Source organism: Python bivittatus, unplaced genomic scaffold (genome assembly GCF_059951505.1).
Source record: "Python bivittatus isolate LINGU-HERP-01145 unplaced genomic scaffold, Pbiv_v1 ctg000330_np1212, whole genome shotgun sequence".
NCBI classification, from domain to species: domain Eukaryota; kingdom Metazoa; phylum Chordata; class Lepidosauria; order Squamata; family Pythonidae; genus Python; species Python bivittatus.
The window spans coordinates 38784176-38811891 of NW_028277058.1; the positions used below are offsets into that span (position 1 = coordinate 38784176).

At 39.4% G+C, this 27716-nt stretch overlaps 1 protein-coding gene across 2 annotated transcripts; it reads left to right on the forward strand.

Moving 5' to 3' along the window:
* The first annotated feature begins 164 nt into the window (after positions 1 to 164).
* On the forward strand, positions 165 to 26852 carry TMPRSS6 (transmembrane serine protease 6). 2 transcript variants are annotated; one of them, XM_007421025.3, is made up of 18 exons: positions 165 to 242; positions 1587 to 1743; positions 2929 to 3071; positions 3433 to 3500; positions 4304 to 4488; positions 9621 to 9662; positions 11068 to 11272; positions 12434 to 12570; positions 14911 to 15023; positions 15837 to 15946; positions 17321 to 17466; positions 18453 to 18551; positions 19543 to 19656; positions 21296 to 21412; positions 23892 to 24063; positions 25222 to 25493; positions 26279 to 26415; positions 26597 to 26852. In XM_007421025.3, the coding sequence occupies exons 2-18, from the start codon at positions 1593 to 1595 to the stop codon at positions 26756 to 26758; spliced, it is 2373 nt and encodes a 790-aa protein (XP_007421087.1). In that variant the 5' UTR covers positions 165 to 242; positions 1587 to 1592; the 3' UTR covers positions 26759 to 26852. The 2 variants fall into 2 exon arrangements, with proteins under 2 accessions (XP_007421087.1, XP_025024784.1); XM_025169016.2 differs by having other exon boundaries at positions 225 to 242; positions 1587 to 1658.
* Positions 26853 to 27716: the final 864 nt, after the last annotated feature.

A 27716-nucleotide genomic window follows, 5' to 3' on the forward strand; every position in this document is an offset into this window, starting at 1 on the left:
ACAGGACTCTTCGCTGGGCAGCCATGTGATAGACAATCAATCCCCAGGACAAGTTCTGCTTTTCATGGAGAATAGGGCAAAGGCTAAAAAAGCAGGGCAGCGCATTGGACAACTCATCTCAGGGAAGACCTTGGGTCTGAGTAAATATTCAATCTCACTGGTGTTTACATATGGCCTTGTGTGTGCCTCATTTTGGATGAGCGTGTATCAGGTGAACAATACCACAGAAGGCTTCAAATAAGGTAAGACTGTAATTTTAAGTTTACACCGGTGGGGAGGGCGAGTTATTTGTGGGTGTAGGTATGGATGTGTGTGTGTGTTTATGTATTACACTTGATCTTAGCCAAAAGGCCTGGAAGGAAGGAAGGAAGGAAGGAAGGAAGGAAGGAAGGAAGGAAGGAAGGAAGGAAGGAAGGAAGGAAGGAAGGAAGGAAGGAAGGGCAAAGTTAGTGGTAGCTATGAGTTGGCAAATGGAAACCCAGATTCTTTTCTTTTAGAGGTTTTGCTATAAATCTAGCAAAAAAATACTGTGCATGAATTGGAGAGGCAAATTATAGGCCTGTGATTTGGTTTTCAGATGGCTATAAAGGTGGGAAATGAGATTGTTGTTAATTGCCAAGAGTTGCATCCTTGCTACTTCTGAAGAACTGATACAGCCTCATCTCAAGCAGCTTTCCCCAACTTGGTACCCTCCACCTGTGTGGATATTACAATTCTCAGCATCAGCTGCATTGACTGGGAATTCTGGGAGTTGTAGTCTTTGAAAGGTAGCAAATGTGGAAGACTTGGCCTAGTTTTGGGCTCTTCAGTATATAGAAATTGCTGTTCAATTCCCATTTTCACACTGGGACTGCTATGTAATATTAAACTTTCTAACAGGAAAAATCACAAAAGGGAGGGCAAAAAAGAAATATTTCAAGAGGACAACTTAATGACACACACACACACACACACACACACACACACATGTATCCCACACCCACACTCATATTAAAAAGAGGACAAAGGAAGACATAAATTTAATTTCTTTCAGGTCAAGTGTAAGCACTGTCAGAAGTGTAGCCCCTGGTATGTATTTATGGTGAATTTATGGAATCACTTTCATTGGGAATATTTCCCTACAAGACATTGTCATAATGTAGCGAGCTTTTTTGGTGAACTCTGCTCCACTTGCTGAGCTGATATTGAATTCCATGCCTTGATAGTTAATTTCTAATCCTATCATTAAAATGTGTATAATCAGATTAGATGTAGCATCAGATGCTATCATACATCCAGTACTGAAATAAAATTCATTGACATGCCATTTAGCTGCCGTCCACGGAATAAAGGCAGCATCTTGTCCTTCCCCTGCTCTTTGGCAGTCCTGGACATGCTTCATGAGCAGACCTTCCTTGTGGACTCACAAGGAACCCACAAGAAAGTAATACTTTGAAGTTCTAGAACTCGAGCTTGGAAAATTGTGCTTGCTTCCGTTTTTCCTTATCTATAAATGTGCCTCAGAGATAGTTATGTGCAAATCTAACACATCTGGAGAATATAAATATAGATCATAGATCCTAATTCTTGCTTTGCTGTTTGGCAAGGTAACCATGACTGAGGGAGAAGAACAGGAGGAGGATCCAGTGGAACTACCACAAAACAGACAGAAGAGTAAAGTGATTATCTGCCAACGCTACATCCCACTTTTGATAGTCTTGGTGCTGTTGGGTGGAGCTGGAGCAATAACTTGGTATTTCTTAGGTAACAGATGCTGTGCATCATTCTTTGTACTCCTGATGCAGCATTTGGGGAGAATGTGTTCAGGGAAAGTATTCAATAGAGAGGAGTCAATATAGCTGCCTATGACCTGCCTCGTGGCCATTTTGCATGACTATTTCAGTTCACCCACAGTGAAGTCTTACTTGGTTTAGGCCAGTGTTGTCCAAACTTGGCCTCTTTAAGATGAGTGGACTTCAACTCCCAGAATTCCCCAGCCGGCTATGCTATGCTGGCTGGGGAATTCTGGGAGTTGAAGTCCACTCATCTTAAAGAGGCCAAGTTTGGACAACACTGGTTTAGACCAAATAAGGTACAGAGATTCGTTTGCCATAATTTATTATTCAATTGAGAGTGGGAGTGGGGTAATAACTGGTATGAGGTCACTTTTCCATAATTAGTCACCAAAATAAGATGACGAAAGAAGAAATGGGTCAACATGTTGCATATGCTATATACATTGAGGAAACCTCTGACTAGGTGATAGAAATGAATATGAAGGTGATTTATCCCTACCTCAATCCCATGGGTTTATATATAGTAAGCCTCCTGTTTAAGTGCTCACTGTTGATAGATACTTTCAAAAGATTAGTTGCAGATGTTCAAACTAAGATCTAGCTGATGCTTAGGGTTCATCCAGGACATCCTTGAGGCAGCTATAATATGAAAAAGCAATATCCACACCAAGAATTATTCCTCCATTTTCGAAAATACAAAATTCAACTATGCTACCTATTTTGGTTTTGTTTCCTTTTTAAAAAACAAGCATTTAGATTTATCACTCACTTTGTTAATATAACTATCTGATTAATTTTCTTTTCTTTTCCATCTTCTGAAGGTAACTTTATTTTGCTTAAGGATGAAAAACAAATGTCAAAGCTTCTCTGCCTGTCTGTGTGTATGCACACGTGGGTGATCTTTACATTGCCCTAGTAAAAAAAGAATGCTCAGTTATATATATTTAGATCTTTTTTCCCCTTTAAGTCCAATACAGTTTATGTTGCATTTCCTAAAATTGCCAGGTACTAGAATTGTAGGCAAGTAATTATTACATTGCAAACATGTTTCTGCCTAGATTTGTAGTTACTGTGGGCCTATGATCTAAACTTTGCAATGTTTATGTTCTTCCATTTCCTGAAAGTAATTAGCATATGTATCTTTTTGTGGCAGACTACAGACTGCGGTATCTGGATTCTGCTCACCTGCATTTCTACTCTGGCAGCCTGAGGATCCTCAATCGGCAGTATTCTTTGGATCACGGGCGGATGGAATCCAGAACTTTCTGGACAGAGAGATCAAAGATGCAGAAGATGGTGGGATTTCATGAGGAGAATAGCATTTTAGACTGGGTAGTTTAATGGATACTAGCATAAGGGTGGGCAGCTTTTTTTTACTAGAGCTGCCCCAGTCACTTTGCAGTAGTATAACATGCAAAATGAAATATGTCCATATTCTCTATTCGATTATCATTTTCATCTACTCAGATCCTGCTAATGTGCTTTGTATCAGGTTGTGGATAAAAATATTGGAACAATTTAAAAATATGGTGATCTTCATCAGAGCTAGATAATTCACCATCATGTACTAAATGAGAGGTGACTTGTATTGTTAAGGGGAACATGTTTCTTTGTGATGGTACCTCAGCCTGACATTATTTAACAATCTCCTTTACAGTTAAAAGACCTAATTCTTGCCACTAACCTGGCCTCTTTCTACAACTCCAGTGCTGTCTATGCCTTTGGGTGAGTGAAGCATTGTTAGTTTGTTTGAGAGTTATCATAGAACATGGATGGTCAGAAGTAGAACTTGATCTAACTGGCTTATAGTAGATCTGCTGGATCTCTAATTCACCATTGTTGAATTAATAATTGTTCATTTCTATACCACACTTCCTAAATGGCTCCGAATGGTTTACATTAACCTTTAAGCAAATAACATAAATCTAATATTAAAACCACTTAAAACTACTAAATATTTTTTAAACCAGGCTGCAAAGATGGTGTGTGTGTATATATGTGTGTGTATACGTATGTATGTATGTATTCTTGACCTGTAAAACAGGAACATTATTAGTTGCTTTTAACCCAAACTTTGTGCAGTTATACAGCCTGGTTTTAGAGTTGTATTGGGTTACTGATTCATAATAATAGGGTATCTGTGAGTTTATACTTGTCTGTGCAAGTTATTCTAGTTGGGATGCAGGAGATTATTGGTTTCATCCAAAAAGATCTTTTCTATCTGACTGTACCTCATCTGAATTACAGTTTTGCATCTGGCCATCTGAATGGTAGACTTTCTAGCAACCCCCCCCACCAAAAAAAAACAGGGTAGATCTTGCTAGTCTGAGACCTGTCTATATCTTTCTTGGATGTTGCGATATAAACATTTTAAAAATTGCTAGATATATTTTGAATTGGGTCATTGGGTTGAGTTGTCCCTTGTGATGGTTGGAAATGTTCTATCTACCCTAGCTTCTGTAGTAGTTTCATGATGATTGTAGGAAACTGGAAAGAGGTGGTAATTGTGACAATTGTCTTCCTATTAGAGAAGGGTCTTTGACATGTTTCTTCTGGCTCGCCTTTCAAGTCCCAAAAGATCAGCATGAGGAGATGACTGTGGAAGATGTAAAAGACACACTCTATAATCAACTTCTTACCAGCTTCAACCGAACAGGGTACTTCTCTTATCAGACTGAATACAAAATTGATCCAGAATCCTTAATTTTATTGGGTAGGTACTAACTATCTATCTTTCCTTAGTGTCTCCAAGAGAGCAGCTTTCAAAATTGAAAATCAGATCTCTTGATACTGGGGGGAAAAAGAGAAAGTGTAATGTAGTTATGTAGGGTGGGGTGGCATATCTACATACCTACTGTCAATGAAGAGGAAATAATCTATCTTGTAAAACATGTCTTCTCTAGAAGAAACCACATTGAAAAACTATTTTTAATCCAAAATAACTGTTAAAAGATGCTAGATTACACATACTAAAAATAGTAGTATACATAGGAACGTGATCCAACCAAAAGTCCCATTGATATCAGTGGAAAAGTCTTGTATGTGTTTTATATTTAGCTGGATGTCTGTTTATTTGAACATTTTAGCCCTCTTGAGCCATTTGAATAAGTGAGGAAGTGCTTCCTTTCTTTTATAACAAAGGTCCTGTCTTTCTTTGAAAGGGCATCTCTTTGAATTTGCCTATTTGGATCCCTGTATGCTATCACCAAATGAGTAGCATTGTTGCCTTCTGATAGTACTGACTGAAGATGAAGGGAGCTGGGTCTAGATCTAGCTGTGTCTTTTCAATTTAATGTCAGAGGTATACAAAGGATCTAGCATGGATCACAATGGGGATAAATTAGATGCATGGATCTTGGTGGCGGTGATTGTTTTTAATCCTCCCAGATGTGAAGTATTTTCTCATTTAAGAATATAAGGTATATCTATATTGCTAACTTAAACTAGAAAATACTATTTCCTCTTTCCAGAGAATCCTGAGAACTGTAATTCTGTGGCAGTGGTTGGGTTGTAATTTCTATAAGAACATTCTGAGTATGCTCTTCAAATTAAAGAAAGAACATTACAATATTCATAGGAATTTACACATAAACTTGCCAGTTCTTCAGGAGCAAGTGCCTCCTGTCCTCTGGTGAGCAGATGACTTGTTGCCACTTACCTGGAGATGTCATTTCCACTCCAGTTTTCAAACAGGTAAGAAGCAGCTGGAGTTTCTTCTGAGCAGTAAAAAAGTCTCCAGTTATTCCTCACCTTTTTCAGATCTACAAATAAGGAACATCTCTTTTTCAAGAGATGCTTGAAAGAGATCCTTATGCACATGTCAGATACCTGAAGAATGCCACCAATTTTTGTTTTTCCAAAATCATATTACAGAACATTGTGCCTAACCATACAAAAATTTCATTAGCTCATAATATATCAGGGTTTTCCCCCTTTTTTCTTGTTGGATTTAAATTTTATCTCTCTTGGCCTGCTACCTAGAATCATACACACACCCCCAAACACAAATACACACACATACATATATAATTCTGTGTAACTCTGCTCAGATGTCAGTAATTTGTATTATAATTTTGCAAGCCAAAACTACAAATGAACAGTTATTTAAATGTCAAAATTTATGTTCTACTATGGATCATGTACTTGTTTTTAAAGTGAATTGTGTTTGTTGACACTTCTAAACAAAATTTGAGGCAATCTGACAAAGTCTTATCCTAAGGACAAATCTTAACACTGGGAGCAAGTCATAGAATTTCATGATATAACTTGGACATAAGTATGAATGATTTTTTTAAAAAATTAGACACAGAGTGATTTCTGCATTTGTCCATGCAGATACCACAGGACACGACTAATAGTATTTATCGTATTTTATGGTTTATTCATATATGACAAATATCTTTTTCTAGTGCCATGAGGAACAGGTCTTCTCAATTTGTTTCTATTAATTCTCATTCAATTGATAAAAGAGAATTTCAGAAATTCTTTCAAAAGAGAAGAGAATTTGAGAAACTCTCATGGGTGGATTGTGGGTCAATAACTTTATTAGAGTGCTGTATTGATAATGGAGGTATCTTTTAGTTCAGGAAGAGATTATAAAAGCTTTATCACTTGCGGGGTGCAAAGACACTTGATTTTTTTTACCTAAAGAGCAGCTGAAAACGTTTGTATTTCAGATACAAACCCCTCTGTGCAAACTAGGGTGGGGCACAAATAGCCTCACAAGATTCTGTACCAGATTTATTGGTAGAGAAATAGGTGGGCCGTTTTTCAGAATGTCTTCAGGGGAAGGAATAATTCTCCAACAATTTTGTAAGGGCAGAACTCCCCCATAACAATAATAGTAGCAAAAAGAGAGTTATTTATCTCACTTTCTTTGGATTGAATTGTAGCATGAAAAGCCAGGGAGGCTCATGTCCTCTGGAAAGATGATTGCACAATGAAAGTCAGGGTATTCGCACATACCCCTTGGCCATTTCATAAATGAATAAGACCTAGAATCTCATACTCCATGAGCAGAAATTTCTGTAGCACTCTCAACTCTTTCGCTGTTTGCAGAAAGAGAAAGAGATTGAAAATGATGCACTGGATCTCCATGCTGGACCTCCCAGATGATCTGCAACATTCCCAGACAGGGAAGAGAGGGGAAATGCCTTGCCTATTCTACTCAGAACTGGAGAATGGACTCATATCTCCAGATCTGCTTTCAATATTTCTCACAGATTAATTTAGCAAGGAGGCTTGTGGAAGGCTGAAGGTTGCATTAAAGCAACCCTACTCTATGATGCCTCTACCAGCTTTTTGTACCAACACAGAAACCTAGAAGCATTATACCTGGAAGCTCAGATAAAGTACACAAGTGGTTAATCTCAGCTTTAGAGTTTTATAGTTGTGTGCATTTTTTTTTCTCCCCTTCTACTCATGCTAAGCAATCAGGGCCCTCCTTAACTGCCTTTTGCTTCGTTTCCCTTGTCAAAATCACCTGATATTAAAGACAAATTCAATGTCTTGTGTACTTTACTTACCTAAGCTCATTTTCTTTCCATTTCTTTCTTGCTCTTGCTTGAGTGTTGCACACTGTTAAATTCTGCAGATATGTTTTAAAATCTTAAAAAAAAATTATCTTGTAGTGATTTTTCAATACATTTCTTAGTGTGGCTTCCTAATGATTCATCCCACTGAGTGTCATGATTCTCTTCCATGCTCCTTCCCTCCCACACAAAAGAATTTGGTAGGATTTACTACCCCTTGTGATGGTTTCAACTTTAACCACTTTCATCCTGTGACACTGCCTAGCCTAAGCAACCTAAGGGCTGGCTAGCATACCTGGAAGAAATACTGTATGTAAATTGGGAGAGGGGGTCAGAATTCAATTCAGAGGTATAAGCTTCCATATTTTAACAGGTAGCGCTTCCCATATATCCTTTTAGCATTACAATATAAATCACAGGATTGCTGGAAATTCATGAAAGTACATATCCTAAGTCATAATCTAGCACTTTGGACAGAAAAGCTTCAGAAATGAATCGGGAGGTGATTGAGAAGCATCAAGGGCTTCCCAAGTTATTAGGAGAGATACAAAAGGACAGGAGTCATAGATGTGCAAAAAAAGAAAATGAATTTTTAATAAAGGTAGGGAAAAAGCTCACTGAAAGAGGGATAAGGAGTAAACCACATATAAAACCTATCACATTGCATAAGGCAACAGTGCTAAAATCTTTGGGATCATATAATTTGGTCTGGCTTTAGCTTTTCAGGGTTGCAGAAACAGCCCTAACTTGAGAGGCACCAGTGGTGTGATGTGCCAATATGACTGCTTGCTTTACTCCCATAAGTAGCTCCTGGCCGACATCAAGGTTGTTGAATCACTGGCCACAGCCTGCATGACCAGCACACTGCTGATGGGTCTGTTACTAACCTTTGGGGAAACAGACATTTCAAGCAGTGATGGCAATAGAGGTTGGCAGCGCTGAACACCTGATGCCCTTTGTCAATGGAAGAGCTGCCTTTGACCTGCCCAGAATTTCTCAAAAATTCTCAGCCCTCCACCCCCCGTGGGCTGTGGCCTCTTTGGATCATGCCTTTACCAATCACCAGAGAGCCCATAGGGGACAACAACAGTGCAGATATGTCTTTTGTTTCAACATTCCACTTCTGCAATTTCAAAAATGCCATCAGTCATATCATCATAATGGTTTTCAGGTGGTGTGGGTTGTTTTTAGGTGGTGCAGGTTTTTCGCCCCCAGGCTGGGTTTGCATAGCTCAGGGATTTCCCAACTTTTGGGCTGGACAGCACATTTGGAATTTTTGTGTGCACTCTTGTGAAATTCATTTCAATTTAATTCTTTCAGTTTGCATGGCCAACCCTTCACCAGGTGACTGAGTGGCTGACCACATTAAAAACAACTAAAAACACATCAATAATAATAATAATAAATAAAAAAACAATATAAATACACCTGGTTATTACAGTACTCATTCACAAAATGGCTGTCATACCAAACCAACATGTAATTTACTCACATAGTACCTGTTACCATATCTTGCGTCCTACCCGCACCCACATCACCAGCAGGGTGATTCCTACTACCCCTGCTTATGTTTGCCCTTTATTTGGACAAATAGACACCCTTCCACAGTCCTGAGCTGCAGCTGCACATCATATTTATTTTCTAACAAAGTTTATGGGGCACATTTCGGGTCAAAGTTGTTTGGGGAAATAGTGATGGAAATGGAAACTGGCATTTTCCTCTGCAGCATGTATCTTCTTTTATTTTCATATTTTTAAAGCAAAAGGTCAGGTGGGAATGGGAGCCTGTATGTGCTGAGAGAGATGCCTGTGAGCACATTGGTGTCCTAATATTAAAATATATTGTGATTTATTTGATTTTAACTTAGCCCAACTTGTGAACCTATCACTGTACACCCTGGTTTATAGCTTAGAATGACGTGTGAAGTCAACCAAATGTATCTTCAAGACAGTGTGATTAAGCCAATTAGCATAATGTGTGAAGCCATTTCTCACACTTTGCTTAAACTAATCATAGCTTCCAATTCAGCCATCATGATAAACCACACATAATTTAAAGTAGGAAGCGATGGCTACCCATCTCTTTTGACACCTGTTGGAGAAGGAAGGGAATGCTTACAAAATGAGTTTGCAGAATGTTTAAATTGTGGTTTAGAATTAGGTCTGAACTGAAATATTGTTGAAACTTGAAAGAGAAGAGTAAAATGGGCAATATATGTGATTGAAATGAAGCTGGGCAAGGAGCATTGGGTAGTTTAGCTGTGACATCTCATGTATTTGTCTTCCTTTTTTCTTTTTCTTTTTTCTTTTGACAGAATCCAGTCTCAAAGACATAATAGTGCTGAAATCCACCTTGGGTAGGCTCTTTATTTCCCCCTTATTTTATTTATTTTATTTGGTTATGTTTGTTGCATTACAAAGTGGAAGTAAGGACTGTTGCAGACAACCCATCAATTAATATGACATCGGGGACCAAAATGAACTATTTTCATAGCATTCTGTATCATTTTAATGTTGCAATTGTATTTTTATATTGCTGCATTTTAGTACGGGCTGACTTTTTATCTGATGCTTGTTAGCCTCTCTTTAAGTTCGTTTTACATGAAAAAAGATGGTTAATAATAAATATGAGTCATAATAACAGCATGCATGATGCTAATTCTGCTCACAATACCTTTAACACCAGTTGCTTTCAGAATATGCAAGGCATCTGTTTTTCACACCTTAAAGCAAATTTCTGTCTGTATGTGCCATGTTAATTGAGTGTGTGGGTATGTATTAAATGTGTATGCCACCAACTCTTTCCAGACTCACAGAGGCTTACCTAACAGTGTAAGAAAACACCCCCCAAAAATTAGAAAATAACACAATACAAATTCATTAACTAAAACCAAGTGTTATAATACACAATAAATAAATACTGTAAACTGAAAGTGCCTTTCAGAAAATTCAGTCCTCATTAAATTCTGGAAGGTGATCAGCAAGGGAACCAGTCTAACTACTGGGGGAAGCTGTTATAAGCATTTTCTGGCTTCATCTCATCTTGCCTTGTGAAACTGGGGTATTATAAGCAGCTTCTCTTGGAAGAACCTCCTTGGACAGGTCAAATCTAATTGGAGTAAGTGGTCCTAGTATGTGGGAGCAACTGCTTTCTGTGCTGCATAGCAATATATAGGTCTGAATAAATCAATACTTATTTCTGGGTGCCAACAATATGCTTGTTTTCCTGGTGTATGGCTCTTACCTAACAGTACATATTAATGCAAGCAAGGCTTCCATCAATATATTCCACGGCCAAAAGTTACCCTTGCATACATAAAGGCTGAGGATTGCATCAGCATGATAAATGTGTGTAAATTCCATTAAATGCTCCTAGTTTCAAACCTGAGATTGGATGGATGGATGGATGGATGGATGGATGGATGGATGGATGGATGGAGACAGACTTATTTCCAATGGAAGAATTACTGAAATCACTGGGACAATGGTACAAAAAATATCTATTTTGGGATAGATTATACATAGAATTTGGGAATAAAGAGGAATAGAATGGTTAGCAAGGCTTTACATCAAAATAGGAAAGAGTAGCACTGAAAAATTGGATATATCAGTAAAAAACACATCAAAAGCCCTGCTTTTATGCAGAGCTGTATTTTTCTTTCCCCCTAAATCTGTGGGTGGATTGAATGTTTTATTTCCTCCATGTCATCTCTGATCAAATGCATGGTACACTCTGCAATTTTGTTTGTCTCCTCTGTTTAGGCTGCTATAGGTACAGCTACATCCGGGAGGATGTGGTCCTAAAACTGAAGGGCCCAGATTTTTTAGCCTCCAGCTGCCTTTGGCATCTCCATGGCCCCAAAGGTCACATGGTCAAGCTTCACCTGGAATGGACTCTCTCAGAATGCAGGGACCGATTGGCAATGTATGATGCAGCTGGGCCACTGGAGAGACAGCTCATCACTTCGTAGGTACCCTTGATTTTGTAGCAGCAACAGTGGGAAGAGGAGAAGAGTAGTCATGAATTCCATATCTTTCCCATAATCCACTTCTAAGCAGAATTTAGTTTAGGTTCAGGATGTACGGGAAGTTTCATTTTATAGAATTATGGTCCAGATAATCTGTGGAAGTAGTACACACTGAACTAACTAATGAAAAGTTACTAATGATTTACAATCATTAGTAAGTAAGGCATTTTTCCAGTCTCCAGGGCAGTTGGTTTTTGTTTTCGGTTAGTGACAGGGAAAGGGAAAGGGAGGGAAAGTCTGGTGCAGTTTTGTGGGGCAGTTGGCTTACAAAGCTATTCCTGTGCTGGTGCTTGATGTTAAAATTGAAATTAACTTTCTGGGGGATTCCATCCCCTTTCAGCCATGCTTTCTAAGCAGAACCTCCAGCATTGAAATCTGGGGTTTAAAAAAACAAAACAAAATGCAGAGCAGGACAGGAAAGCTCCCATCTATAGCCATCATTAGCTCCTCCTCCCCAAAATGCATGTTGGGCCAAAAGATTTCTTGGTGTGCAGCACTTTGTCAGAAAATTGGAAAGATCTGACAAGAATATGGAAACCACTTACATTTTCATACATGTATTATATGAAGTAGAACAGGTTTCTAGCCCCTAAGGAGGTAAATAAATATTTGAAGGAAAAGACTTATGTGTTCTGCATGACCTATCCAGCCACTATCATTTATTGTTGCCAAAATATTTTATTTATCTAGGCTTGCTTCTTTCTTTCTTTCTTTCTTTCTTTCTTTCTTTCTTTCTTTCTTTCTTTCTTTCTTTCTTTCTTTCTTTCTTTCTTTCTTCTCCTTCCTTCCTTCCTTCCTTCCTTCCTTCCTTCCTTCCTTCCTTCCTTCCTTCCTTCCTTTCTTTCTTTCTTTCCTGGCCTTTTCCAATCTCAAAGATTCCCATTAGACAGTATACTATTATTGCCTATCTTATATTCCTATGTGCCGGTTTTCATATTAGTGGTGGGTTTCAACAACATGCCTACATAGATAAAGAACCCAAGTAATTACTTTTCTTTACCTCCCCCCCTCATTTCTGTCTCATCTTTCTATATAAAAACCTCCCTTCATCCTTCTCATCTTGTCAATATGATAGTAATCCCTTTGTTTCCATTCTTTAGACTATATGGGTGCAGCCGGCAGGAGCCTGTGGTAGAAGTTCTATCTTCTGGTCCAGTCATGTCTATCGTATGGAAGAAGGGGATGTACAGCTACTATGATCCTTTCATACTCTCTGCTCAGGCAGTGCCCTTTGAAGGTAAGCCAGGATATGGATAGAAGGAGATAGAAAATGTAGATTGCATTTGTGAACTTCTAGAGACCTACCTTTTTATATATTTTCCAGTTTATGGTGCTGTTATCTCTAAGATGGCACATAACTGCAACTGAGTAGGGTTCAGCAAAATTGCAGAATAGTTTGGCCAAGGGATTCACAAACATTTGGATAAGAAGTTCAGATCAGATCAGATCTGGCATTAAGAAGGATATCTTATATTAAGGTTATTTTGGAGAAAATAAAAGTTGTGTTGCAATTACCCATAGTACACTCTAGGCGAGAGCAGAAGGATGAGTTTCAGTATTGCTTGGACTGAGCTTAATCTAGTCTGCTATAGGCCTATTCAGTATATAAATGCTATATTCCCATTATACTGTGGAACTTTGTGGTGACCCAACTGGAAATATCAAAACTCTGGAGCCCCCTGGTCCTTCCCCCAGCTAAGATGCAATTGTACTTTGCTACCTGCATGTCCTCCTCAGTTCCTCCAATGGGCAGTTTTGCTGCTGTCCCCTACCCATGCCTTGCACAGGGACTAGTCCGATTTCTTCTGAACCTTCCCCACCCTCACCCCTTGCTGCAATAAGCAAATATAAATGTAGAAAACTACCTCATGTTTTGCTTTTGTTTTGCACCCTCCCACTGGTTAGCTAGAAGGAGCACTGGCTGGAAGCATGGTAGGACAGAGTGCAGCTGTGGTAGGAAACAGCTGAAAAGTGTTTAAAAAATAAAGCCAGTGCTGTGGGGGAGTTCTTCTATTCTGAGATCATAAACATAGCTCATATAGCCTGCAAACTGTTCAGATTTAATTCCTGGTTTTAGGCAGTGGATCTGAGAAATGGAATCTTTTGCTTGATTGTGGGAAGAGCTCATGTAACTGCCTGCTGGAGGAGGCCTCTTCATGTACTGGGTTATATGCCAGCTGAGAATTATGGGAAGAGGGTAGTCTAGTACTTCTTTACGGTACCTGGAGTGGAAAGACAGCAAATAAATAATTTGATAAATTATGGTCTGACTCAGTGTACGGCAGCTTCATTTTTTTTTCTTGATCAAAACAAAATCCTTTCAGTATTGACATCAGGGTGCATAACAACTTGAAGGAGTTTGCTTCAAATGAATCTGTGAATCCAGTTGCAGAAAAGAAAATAGTGGATTGTTGGCTTATAAGTAGGTAAAAATGCCTCTGTGTGGAAATGATTATAACACATGTGCACCAATCATGGACAAAGCTACATCAGAGAAATGGTCAATCAAACCCCAAATATGGAAAAAAATTCTGTATAACTGGCAGGCTTTAGATGGGTTATGCATCTTGATTGGCAGTAGTTCTCCAAGGTTCCAGACTGAAGTCTTTTCTAAGAATTGTATAACTAGAGATTGGAAATGCCAATCTCCAGGAATAAACTTTTACCATCACCACGGCCACCACACTTTCATCATGGCCACTGCTACTGAACCTTGACTGTTGGATGGAGCATCGGAGCTTGGACATAGCCAGTTTAGCTGGAGATCAGCCTTATCCTATTTAATCTCCAGGTGACAGTGGATTACAGTTACCAGTGTTGTGCTGACTGAGGAATGTGGACTTCATAGTTCAGCAATATCTGGATACTAAAGGTTAGGAAGGATTGAAGAACAAGCTGCCAGTTAAGTTTTATAAAATATATCCCAGTCTGAGTTGCTAGTAATGAAGAGCTAGGAGCATTAGCAGAAGAACTACAGTGGCTCTCCCCCAAGGAAGGGCATTGCATCTTGTTTGGAAGACTCATAAGTAGGGTCTGATGTGAAATTCAGATCACCAGAATTTTTAGATGAATGTTCTGATTTGAACAGACCAAATATAAAGGCTCACCTAGAGCACGTATACGTGTTACAGTCTGCACTTTGGGGAATCTTTGCAGCACAGTTTATAACTGGAAAATGCACACCAAAGTAAGTATATCATTATTAAATGTCCGCCACAAGTATGTTTAAAGAAAATAATAGCTCAAAATATATGTTCCTATAAATAAATTTCTTTTTTAAAAAGGTGTGCATGCAGGAAAAGCGTATATGAAAATGTTTATATTAAAAGTGAGCATAAATATGCTGTGCAAGATCCATGTTTTTTTTCAATGAATAGTAAACATAGGATGAACAAAAATTGCCAGTGGCAATCAGATGAGAAAATCGTTGAAAGTGAAATAAATGGCTTCACTCATGCCTATCATAGCCTAATATGACAGTATTCCTATTTCCTGTTCTCATTTTTGGCAGAATAATAAACATGAGCAAAATTTTCTATGGATCTCAGTTGGTGTGACAATGCTTCTGTCTTTTCAGCCTGCCAGAAGAATCTGACACTGAAGGAAAGCTGGGAACTGCAAGGGAACATCAAGACTCCTTACTATCCTAGTTACTATGCGCCAAATACACAGTGCACTTGGCACATGATGGTACGATCTTGGCTGTTCCTAGGCAAAACTGAGCTGTGTGTACTTTTGCATTTAAATAACATCAGCCAAATGTTGTGGACAACATGCCATTACTTGGTTATTTTACATTCTTATTATATTTATATTCTACTCTTCCATGAAAGTTGTACAGAGCACTCCACATGAACAGATATTTAACACCATTTAGTTGAGTGAATGGAGACTTGAACCTTTGTGTGTTGAACAGTCTAAAAGTGCCAGTATTCTCATATTTTATGAGCCCTTACTGATCTCACTGAGGATATATTTTAATGCAGTCTCTTTTGTATTTTATGTAAACTGTTTTTCCTCTTCCTCTCTCTCCGAGCCCTCCTGCTTTGTTACACTCACTTTTTTATTTGTGAACCAGGAGCAAAACTCCATTTCTGTATGTATCTAAATAAAACTCTGAGCTGTTATCAATCTTTTATCTCTCTCTCCCTCCCCCCCCCTCCCCCCCCCATAAGAGAGCCAGTTTAGTGTAGTGGTTAAAGCATCAGGCCAGAAACCAGGAGACCATGAGTTCTAGTCCTGCCTTAGGCACGAAGCCAGCTGGATGACCTTGGCAAAGTTTTTCGGAAGTGGTTTCCCATTGCCTGCTGCCTTGGGCCAGTCACTCCCTCTCAGCCCTAGGAAGCAGGCAATGGGAAACCACTTCTGAAAAACCTTGCCAGGAAAACTGCAGGGACTAGTCCAGGCAGTTGCCTGAAGTCAAGATTGATTAAAAGGCACACACACACACACAAAAAGCCTATATTGTCAATCCAGTTGACCACTGTATTTCCTTCTTTGTAGGTCCCGTCTCTGGAATATGGAGTTGTCCTTTGGTTTGATGCTTACACTCTCAGGAGGCAGAAATATGACCTTCCATGTACTCAAGGCCAATGGACCATCCAGAACAGAAAGTAAGGATCTACAAACATCTTGGTATGTTCATTTTACAGGACTGGCTTAAAAGAAAAGCGAGCATTTCACAGCCTTTTCACTGATAGCAAATCAAACAGCAATGCTTTGAAAAACTCTGACTTTCCCTACCTGATGTCTTCCAACATGTTGGATATCAGCTTTGCACAAACCAGCATGCAGTTTGTGGGATTGAGGGACAGGACCAAGTTTGGGAAATCTGCTCCATTTAAAAGTTTCCTATGCTATATTTTAGAACTGGAAGAGGGGAAATAAGCAGTTAAAGATGAACAGTGCAGTCCTAGGTATGCTTAATCAGAAGTAAGTTTCAATAGATTCAGCAGGACTTAAATTTACAAAACACATTTGAGTTCATGAAACAGCTTTGCCACAAAGAAATTGGATGGTTTCATACTTTTTGTAAAATCAGCCTCTTGCTAGCTCTAATTTAAATTCTATAATGAAATTGCTCTTCCGGCTCATTGTTAAGTGACTTGGAATTATATTTTGGACTTAGTTTCCCCTTACCTCCACTACCCATCACTCAAGGATGTGACTATTGAGAAATGTTTTCTCCATCTGTTTCTGCTGCTTCAGATCCTCAGTGTGTTAGTTTGGGCTCTATGCATTTAGCAACTGCATGACAGGCAGATATTCAGGACATACAATTTTCCATTTTTGCTACATTCCCCATGCTAAGGAAAATTGCATTTGCTGGATTTCTGGTAGTAATCCATTTTTTCAAGAAAAAGTGATTTGCATTAAAGATATTGGAAAACAAAATCCAATCCTCCTCCCCACCCCCAACAATTCTATAGTTATCTTGCTACAGGCATAGGTCCATTACTTAAACTGGCTCAATTTAAAAAAGAAATCAAAACTTGAATTTGGTCTCATGGTTGTAATTAATTTCTTCCACTTTTTCAACATTATACTGTCATCAGGTGAGCCTTCTTCCTGGTGCTACAGTTTATAGCCACCTCTTGTTTTTAATTCTGAGTTTTGTTTTTAATTCCGAGCCCCAGAATTTATTTTTGGGTTAGCAGCCCAGGTTCTACTGTTCTGTTTGTGTCCACAACTAATGCCAATCTTGGGGTGCATATACTGTATAGCTGTTCCTGGAAGATAGTTACTACAGTATTTTAATTTTCCCCACTGGGGGAATTGTGGGTAATTGTACAGTGGCAGATGTCTCACAGTTGCTGACTTCACTTCCAGCAAGTAAGTCTGCCTGTTGGAAGGGATCCCAAAGAAGATGCTTTTGACTTTCTCTTGTTCCCCAAATTTCGTAACATATTTCTTCCTATACCCCTGTTCTTTCAAGGACAAGATTGTTGATTGTGATTTATTGCCCTAGTCTTTTTTTTAAAATCCAGGTTCTGTGGTCTGCGGACTTTGCAAGCCTATGCTGAAAGAATACCTGTGATGTCTAGAGCTGGTGTCACCATCAACTTTACCTCTCAGATTTCCCTAACAGGGCCTGGAGTGCAGGCTGCTTACAGTCTATATAATCAATCAGATCGTGAGTATAGTCTCTAAAACACGCAGCTCAGCTAACTGGAAACTTGTGGAAAAATCAACGCATGCCTTGTTATGAATGTTGCCATCTTGATTTAACATGAATCAAGGGCCATACTGGATGTTGTGTCTGTCAGACTAATGGGGAACTGGACGCTTTACAACAGAACATCAATATTACTTAATGGCTGGGGACATTTCCCTAAATGGCCTAGAAATCTCAGTCTTTTGCATGATCAGTGCTAGACTTGCAAATTTTCAATATGCTGCCATTGATCTGGACTCCTGCCTCAAGTTGCTGCCAGATCCACCACCAGAGAGGGAGGGGGTTTCTGCTATTTTCCAGTATCATTCACACAAATTAATCTCCCCTTCCTAAAAGCATACTGTTTTTATTTACTAGAGGACAACCTTGATACATTTGAATGGGAAAAAGTTCAGGTAATATTCTGCTCTCTTCTGTGAGGGGTAGGCCTCATCTAAGATCCCACTAAAATTTCAGGCCAAAATGCAACACCAAACATTGGGAACTGGATTTTGGCTGTTCTAGGATGCTGTCTGTGCATAGACAAGTTGAGTCTGAAAGTGATTTGTATCTTTCTCACCCAAAGTGTTACCATGGCTCGTCGGAGGAAAGGCAGGAATGACTAGTAGGTAACACCAGCAAGTGGAAGTGCTAGGCCAACATCCTGATAGTATAGGATCAGCAGCAGCAGAAGTGGAGGCCACGTGATATGATAAAGAGGATTGTGGATGGACCCTTCTGAGCAGATAGTTATGCTTTGTCAGCATTAATGCTGATCCCCTGCATTTAGAACATGATGCCAAGCACAGTTTAAGGAAGACAAAGATAAGCTTCATACCACATTTGCGGAGAGTGTTTGTAGATGAGATTAGAAGCAGTTGAGTGGTTTCAATATTTGAAGTGAAATTTGGTTATGCATTAAAAACCAACTAACATTTTTCTTTATTTTCCATTCAAAAAAAAAGCATGCCCTAGAGAATTCCTTTGCTTTGTCAATGGTTTGTGCGTGCCAGCTTGTGATGGGATTGAAGACTGCCCCAATGGACTAGACGAGAGAAACTGTGGTGAGCAGTGCTTTATCATTTCCTTCCCTTGTCATCACATAATGCTTGACTTTTGTTAGAAAATAATCCCTCTGTCCTTTTTGAGCAAAAGGGTCTCTGCAGGTGACACATGCTTTTCTTGCAGAAGAGTTTATTCCTATCTATGAGTCAGCCTCTCCAAAACACATTATTACAGTTTCAGAGCCATCCTAATTTCCTATGATGTAGCCATTGGTGAAAAGCCACTGACTGCTATGGGAGAAGAGATCTACAGTTGAAGAGGTAGATCTCATGCTCCTGAACTGCTCTGTCATTTAGCTCTGAATCCCGCCAGCAGAACCTGGACATGAAAGAGTATGGCCACATACATATTCATGCACAAACATACAAGCACTTTCCCACCGCAAAAAACAGATTATATTATAATGTGGACTGATAAGCTTCATTGCTGGTTGATTTAAACTTGTAAGGTTTTCATCTTAGTTTTTCAAGGAACTGCACTCTAGTTTATTTTTTCTTTATGATTTTCTTTTTTAAAGAAGCATGTAAATAATCTTCTCAAGCCCAGTGTCTTTGAAACACATCCAGAGAGGATGCCATTTTCTAGGAGACACTGATTTACTGCTTACATATTTACTGTATTATATTACATTACATTACATTAAATATAATATAATATAATATAATATAATATAATATAATATAATATAATATAATTAAAGTAATATAATATATAAATGAGGATATAAAGTATGTTTTCATATAAAGTACAGTTGGGTGAATTTCAAAAGCAGTGTTACTGGATGGCCAGTGCAAATGATCTAACTCTATAAAAACAGTGTGAAGGCAAAGGCCTTTCAAATGACCGCAAACACAAAAACATGCATAAAAATACATTGGGTATTGGGCACCACTTGTACCCAAATTATCTTTCCACCTTTCCATCCCTTTTGCTCTTCTACCTCCCAATTTTTTTCTTTCTTTCTTTTCCTTATGGTTTTCACTTTGCCAGTCTGCCCTGCAAAATTTCAGTGTCAGGAAGACAGCACGTGCATTGACTTCTCCAAGCTCTGTGATGAACATCCAGATTGCATCAATGGGAGTGATGAGGAGCAATGCAGTGAAGGTATGGCATGAAGAATATATGTTAAATCAACTTTCTCCAACCTGCTGTCCTCAGAAACCATGCTGACTGAGATATTATGACAGATGAAATCCTACACATCTGGAGGGCACTAGATTGGGGGGAAAAAACTGTACAGTACAAGTTTTCTGGAATAGAAAAATTGCCATAAATAGTAGAATGTCAGGGCAATGTTTATCCTAAATGTATTGCCTTTCTCTTAAATATATATATATATATATATATATATATATATATATATATATATTATCTCCTTCTGAATCTCAAATTACAAGAAGGCACCTAATTCACTAAGCACTGGCAGTAAAACCTTTTCTGCAGAAATAGCAACTCTATAGTTTACAGGTTTTTTAACTCACAGTTACTCATTTCTGGTAGGAAAGGGAGCAGTCTGGTATGCAAATGATATAGAATTGAGTAGGACAACCAGAAGAGAGGAACTTCAATGAAATCCAAAATAACATTGATAGATTGGAGACAATGGGCTGAAAGTACAAAATTAAATTTAACAAATGCTAAGTTTTTCACCTAGGAAATTAAATAAAATATACAACTATAAGATGAGCAATTTCTGGTTTGGTAATGGTATTTGTGAAAAAGATTGCGGGACAGTAGTTAATTGAATGTGAGCTGGCATGTAATATGGCTGCAAAAAAGCAAATGCAAATGTAGATTACATCAACAGAAAGTATAATTTCCAAATCATGGGAAGCAATCATTCCATTCTATTCTGAACTTGCCAGATGCCCTTCAAGTGCTGTTTCCTATTCTGTGCACCACATTCTTCAAATGTCTGAAAGGAAACCACTTGGGTGAAGGTCAAGACCTGTCTTTTCTCATTCCAGAATGCAGGATGTGAAATGCATTATTTAAGTTACAGGAAGTCAGATTCCAGTTGAATGTTAGGGGGGGAAAAAACTTCCTAGCAGTTAAAGCAGCTCAAAAGTGGAACTAATTATTGAGAGAAGTGGTGGGCTCTCCTTCACTGGAAGCTCAAGCAGAGGCTCTACAATTTTGATTTGGATTCGAGGGTTGGACTTGAAAACCTAAATGCTCCTTCCAGTTCTATGGTTCTATACCAGTGTTTCAACCTTAGGAACTTTAACAGATGTGGACTTCATCTCCCAGAATTCCCCAGCCAGCATGACTGGCTGGGGAATTTTGGGAGATGAAGTTCACATCTCTTAAGGTTGCTGAGGTTGAGAAACACTGTCCTATACAATTATCCATCTACATTCTAAAACAGTCTAGCCCAAAGAAGGCTCTACCACCTTGGTCGTAGCTTTGTTTTCAGAGTACAGACCTTTCCTTAATGTAAAGTAATGGGCACTGATGTTGTGATTATCACTTTCTGTTCACCATTATCACACCTTTGGGACTGGGCTTCATGACTGCAATCAAGTGCAGCTAGCTAGGTAACTTGTGGACCCACTGATACTGCCAAATTATAACTCCCAGCCAACATGGCTAATCATTAAGTTTGCAAGACACTGTGGTTCAGGCACACGTGGAAGGTCCCCAATTCCCCATCCCTGTGAGAAGAGAAAATTGCAGTAGTAAGTGCAACAAAAAGTATGAATAAGACCACATTCCTTTTCCACCACATAATATATCTTTTCAGGAATCCCTTGTGGACTTTACACTTACAAATGTGCTGATGGGAGCTGTGTGAAGAAGCCCAACCCTCAATGCGACTCAATCCCTGACTGCAAGGATCAATCGGATGAAATGAACTGTGGTGAGAAACTCAGAGGAAGGGACTATCCTAGTCAGAGGAATATCTAAAACCAACTCAGTTTCTTCTGCTTAGAATAATCCTAGTACAGAATCTGCACATGTTCATTCTCTCAGGGGTTGATGGTATTAAGCTTTAGTCCTATGCACTAGTCTTTTCCAAGCTTCTGCTGGGACTACAATTCTCAGAATCCCCAGCCAGCATGATCATGCATCACAAGTTAACTGGAGGGCATTAGTATCCTTTCTGGATTGTGTTGTTAGAAATCCATAATTCTGGGTGGGTCTGAAGTCTATAGTAGATTAACTGCAATTAATTATCCAGTTTGGAGGGATTCATTTAATATCAAACAGCTATCTTGCAGAATATCAAAATGTTCCTTCTGAGAGAAATAATGTAAATGTAGGAAAGTTTCAGTGAATGGATATTGTCACATATACATCAAATCATCCTTGTCAAAAGAACAGTAATATCCAAGGTACATATTTTCCTTTTCATTGGAATCAAAACATGTCCATTACCCTTACTATTCTAATAATTATTTCCCCAAGTGGATGAATCCATTTTTCTACTTGCATCTATCTATCTGTCTGTCTGTCTGTCTGTCTGTCTGTCTGTCTGTCTGTCTGTCTGTCTATCTATCTATCTATCTATCTATCTATCTATCTATCTAATTTTATAGCTGCCAATCTCACAAAAAGTGACTCTGGGTGGTGTACCAGGCTCCAAAGGTTGAGTGTGATTGTTTTGGTGAGAAACATAAAGTGGTGAATAATGATGATATACACCAGTGTTTCTCAACCTTGGCAACTGGAAGATGTGTGGACTTCAACTCCCAGAATTCCCCAGCCAGCAATGCTGGCTGGAGAATTCTGGGAGTTGAAGTCCACACATCTTCCAGTTGCCAAGGTTGAGAAACACTGATATACACAGTCTCCTGTAGCAGAAACTTTAATTTAAAAATCCTTATGTACTTTTGCTAGATTTATATCTTGCTTTTTCTCTAAGAGGTCAAAGTGACAGATACAGTACTCCCTCCTCCATTCCCCCAACTCAAAACCACAGACCCAAAATCGGACTATTCCTTTCTATGGCTGATGATGAACTTGAACATGAACTTAATATTAGTCTAACTTCTTCTATTATTACTCCATACTGTGGTCAACTACATCAACATTTATGGGCAAACAGCAGCTGAGAGTAGATTTTTCAGCTGAAAATTGGATGGAAAACTTTTGAGGTTTGAAACACATTCCAAAGTAGAAACTCAGGGCTGCTTTTTATTTAAAATAAACGCGGTCATTATAAACCCATTTATGATATACAGTTTGGCCTATGTTCTCACAGAATCTGCTCTGATTGCACAAGAAATAAAGAGATGCAATTAATCTAATATAATTTGTATGGTTTTGCAAATACTTGATTTAGAGATTCAATTAGAATGTAATGCTATCAAGTCTCAGAACTGACTTTTTAAATTGGACCAATGATTCACATCAAATTGATTTTTTTTTCCAAAATTCAGAAAATTGGTTGAATTAATTTGATGCTCAAATTGGATTGCCAATCCAAGAAGTCAAATTGAAACTAATCAGCTGTTCAAAATGGAATCAATCATCAAACTGCATACTCCCAACAATTTGCTTACTAGCATTATATGCCAGGTGACTAACGTATGACAGCCAATTTAGTGTATTTAGGGACTTAACCTGAGTCCAGAGAAACTCAAGTTTGGGTCCACCAATCACTGGCAACCAGTACATCCTCACAAGAGTTGTTGTGAAGATAAAATGAGGGGAGACTCCACTGCCCTACATGCACCAACTTAAACTTCCTCCCTGTAATGGAATGTGAGGGTAACCTTGGAAGATGTGGGGGAAGAGATGCCACCAAGGGAACAATCAGTCAAAACAGAAAGGAGTCTGCAACAGAGTAACGTCCAGAGAAAGAAACTTAGGAAGGACCTGCCCTAATCAGGTGGTAAATAAGTAGGGCGGAAGATTTGTACTTTCAGACTTGCAATATGCTGTTAATGTAGCCTTACAATAAACTAGAATTAGTCCATCTAATCATGTTTCCTGTCTGGTTTACCTGGGAGAGCTGACATCAATCTTGCAACCTGCCTGAGTAGTTATGGTGGGTCCTTCCTAAGTTTCTTTCTCTGGACGTTACTCTGTTGCGGGCTCCTCCCCCTTTTATCTGATCATTCCCTGTGACATCTCTTCCCCCTCTCTTCCAAGGTCACCCTCACATTCCATCACACTCCCAGAGGAAAGTGTGAGGCACAAATGCAATGGATGAATGAATGGTAATCACGAAGGAAAACCTGGATTTCTTTGTAGGCATGACTTTTCAAAACAGGAAAACAAAATCCATCATAAAGGGTCTTGCAAATACACCTCTCCCTCACTTTGCTCTTCTTCCACTTGCCTTCACTCTTGTCATCATTTCTGCTTCCTAAAGTTTCTCCCTCTTTCCTCAGACTGTGGAGTGCAGGAGACAGCAACACCCCGAATTGTAGGTGGTGCTCATTCTATGGAAGGGGAGTGGCCTTGGCAAGCAAGTTTGCAGGTGCGTGGGCACCACCTTTGTGGGGGAACATTGATTGCAGATCGCTGGGTGATCACTGCTGCTCACTGTTTCCAGGAAGACAGGTAAATAAAGGTGGGGGTGGGTGGGAAGGGACTATTGACATTGGGTGGTTCAAGGTTCTTACTAACAATCAGAAAAGTGGGAAAATTTTGTGTGCATTTCTAATTTTTTTTATACTGGTACTTCTAGGCTGCTTCAATCAAACAAATCTAAATGGCTTAGACGTCCTTGATACATAATATGCATTTCTCTTTGTATTTTTATTTTATAAAAAAAAGTATTTTATATTTTTATCCATTATACAAGCATTTTCCTTTTATCACGGCCTTTAGAAATTATGTTTCACAAACATACACATTTGACAAAGTCATATTCTCTTTATATGTGCTTTTTTCCACAATATCAGGTGCCCTGGGTTTCCTTAAACAGATAAATTAATAACACTGAACAAATTGTTAAATATATGCATTTAAGCCTATGGTAAAATCCATAATCTTGTAGTAACATTTTTGTTAGCTTTTTGTTTCTCCTTGTTACTTGTTCTAGAGTTGCTCCTGGGAGAATATTGGGCAATATCCTTTCTGCTATTCCTCCCTATCCCACCCCATTCCTTTCCTCTCACTCCACTTCTTTTTCAAGATACATTCACGTATTAATAGATGTGTTGGCCTTTTGAGACACCATAAGACTCTTGCATAAACTGACAGGTCTACTCCTTTACTTATGGCCATTATCTAAGATCATTTTAACTGCTCCTGGCTTCTCTCCTCAGCAATCCTCTTTTCCCTCTCCTCCCGCAAACAACTACGTGCATACAGTGTTCTTCCCTTGGACAAGCCTCCCTACAGCAGATGCAATGGCTTGTGATCAACAAAAGCTTATGTATTAATAAAACCAATTAGTCTATAACAGTGTTTCTCCACCTTGGCAAGGTTCAGATGTGTAGACTGCAACTCCCAGAATTCCCCAGCCAGCAAGGCTGGCTGAGGAATTCTGGGAGTTGAAGTCCACACACCTGAAAGTTGCCAAGGTTGAGAAACACTGGTCTATAAGGTTCCACAAGTTTTGGGTCCTGGGCAGAGTTTGACCAGATATAAGACAGTTTCCTTTCTCCCCTAAACCCAGTCTCCTCTGAGCTGTATTGGGGAGCTGGGCAAATGAAGTATCAAGAGAAAAAAAAACAACTTGCTGAAGCTATTTCTCACCCTTTTGCTCTGCAGGCAGGTTTCCCCCACGGTCTGGACCGTCTACCTGGGCAAGCACTTCCTGAACGTCAGTAGCCACAATGAGGTTTCCTTCAAAGTGAACCGTATCTTGCAGCATCCCTACTATGAAGAAGATAGCCACGACTATGACGTGGCTCTGTTGCAGCTTGACCATCCGGTCATCTATTCTCCTTTCATCCAGCCCATTTGCTTGCCTGCCAGCTCCCATCTCTTTGAGCCTGGTCTCCTGTGCTGGGTCACTGGCTGGGGTGCAGTCACGGAAGGAGGTATTCGGCCCGTGGGTCCTTAAAGGCCCTTTCTTTTTTACTTAAAAGGGTATATCAGATACAATATAAAGGCTTCCTAAGCTTTTGCCAAAAGGAGCATGCAAAAACCTATGTCAAAAGCTGGCCAATGAAAAGCAAATTCAGAATACTGCATATGTACAAAGCTAAGGCCAAAAGTTGCAAGGGCTTTGCAGCAAGACGCTATCATGCTCCCCCTAGTGGATCTTTGCATAAATCAGTGTTGTCCAAACTTGGCCACTTGAAGATGGTTGGCTGGGGAATTCTGGGAGTTGAAGTCCACTCATCTTCAAGTGGCCAAGTTTGGACAACACTGGCATAAATCATGAAAACACTGCAGCATCCTGGGAATGCCAGGGGTTTGACTTCAAGGCTTGTTCCTTTTCTCCTTCCCTTCCATAAGTGTTGGAAGGGTTGCTCAGGAGACACTTTCAAGCACCTGGAATGAAAGGTAGTAAGACTCATTCCAGAACAGCAACTGCCAGAGGAATTATACTACTGGATCCAACCCCTTCTGTTAGGCGTAAACAGGGTGTCTTAATTACAAAATGATACCATCCCATCTCTTACTCAGTGGAGATTTCTCAAAGCAGGGGAATGCAACTACTAGTTTCACCCACTTTTCTGAGTGAAGCAGCTCAAAATCCACCCAAACGAATTACTGCACCCCTGTAGAATATGTGGGGATTGGAATTGTGGAATTTCATAGGAGCAGGAAATATCCTTTCTTTGGTCAGTCCTGCTAACTTGCAGCTCCTCTCCCACAGGTCCTACAAGCAAGATCTTGCAAAAGGTGGATGTGCAATTAGTTCGGCAAGACATTTGCAGTGAAGCTTATCATTATCAGGTCTCTCCCAGAATGTTTTGTGCTGGCTACCATGATGGCAAAAAAGACTCCTGTCAGGTAACTTTAAGCACTAGTTTCCATGATCTAGAAATAACCTTTTCCCACCTTGTGAAGCTGCTTTATTTGCATGCAATTTGCATGCACACTGAGTGTTGCAAAGGTCATTACTCAGAGCTTTCTTTTTCCTTTCCATTTGAACAATTTTTCCCCTGACCACTATTTGGTTTCACTTTTCTAGGGAGATTCTGGAGGACCTCTTGTTTGCCAGGAAGCCAGTGGCAAATGGTTTCTAGCTGGTGTGGTGAGCTGGGGAATGGGTTGTGCACGTCCCAATAACTATGGAGTGTATACCAGAATTACCAGTGTGATGGAATGGATGAAACAAACCATGTCAAACTGAGCAACGTTCTAAATTCTTCCTTTCATTACAAGGAAACACTGTGGAGGAGACACCTTCAGTCCTTCTCCCACTGTTCAAATAGCCTAAATTGTAAGGACATCCCATCCTACACCTGGCTCATATCACACCTGATATTCAAGTGTTGATCTTCAAAGGTGTTTTAGTGTGTGAAGAGAAAGAAGCATAGGAAGGCCACTGAGGAAAAATTGTTCAAAATAAATCCAAAACTTCAGATACTGCTCCAATGAAACAATAGAGAGGTATGGTTTCCTCCTTCTAAAGGTATTGATTGTTCTTTAAATTAGTTTTGATGGAGAATCCAAGGCATTAGGAAGGTTGATTCTCTTGAACATTAAACGTGGAAGTAGAAACTGGAAGCCTATCCAGTCTTCCTTGTATTATTTAAAAATCAATTCCAAATGGTAGTGACCAAGGAGCTGAGATTATATTTGTGGAGTGCTAAGGGAAGAGCATCAGATGAACTTTGTATTATTACTAGCATGACTTGTGCCTTATCTATGTGCTGATTATTTGAAAAATTATGCATGGATTTTCTCATGCTAAGATTGGAGTTTTTAATGAACACGTATGCAAAGAAGCCTGCAATGAGCAGAATACAAATGTATTTCAAGGTCACATCCCTATCCAGCAGTCGTCACCCACCCACTGCAGCTTCACCCCAGGCTACTCTCTGTCTTGGTGTGGATGTGATAGGAGAGTCCTCTTAGCTTTAAGATTGGCAATCCTAAAAAAGCCAAAGCAGACAACAGAGGCTATTGTCCTGTGTGAGTACCCTGTCTGCACAAAATGGCTGATCTAGTGATCCCTTTTCCCTGGCCAACAGATCCACCATCATGCTCTCGCAATGCACAATGTCTAGCAGCCATTTTCTTTAGTTCTCCAGGAAACAAGTGGGCAGCCATATCAAGGCAACCTGCTTCTACTCAAGGCATCAAGG

Excerpts from the sequence above, each read along its gene's own strand:
- TMPRSS6 (XM_007421025.3), top strand. The coding sequence starts at position 1,593 with ATGACTGAGGGAGAAGAACAGGAGGAGGATCCAGTGGAACTACCACAA. Across the intron at positions 1,744-2,928 it reads AATAACTTGGTATTTCTTAG|ACTACAGACTGCGGTATCTG; the intron begins GTAACAGATGCT and ends TTTTTGTGGCAG. Across the intron at positions 15,947-17,320 it reads TGGACCATCCAGAACAGAAA|GTTCTGTGGTCTGCGGACTT; the intron begins GTAAGGATCTAC and ends TTTAAAATCCAG.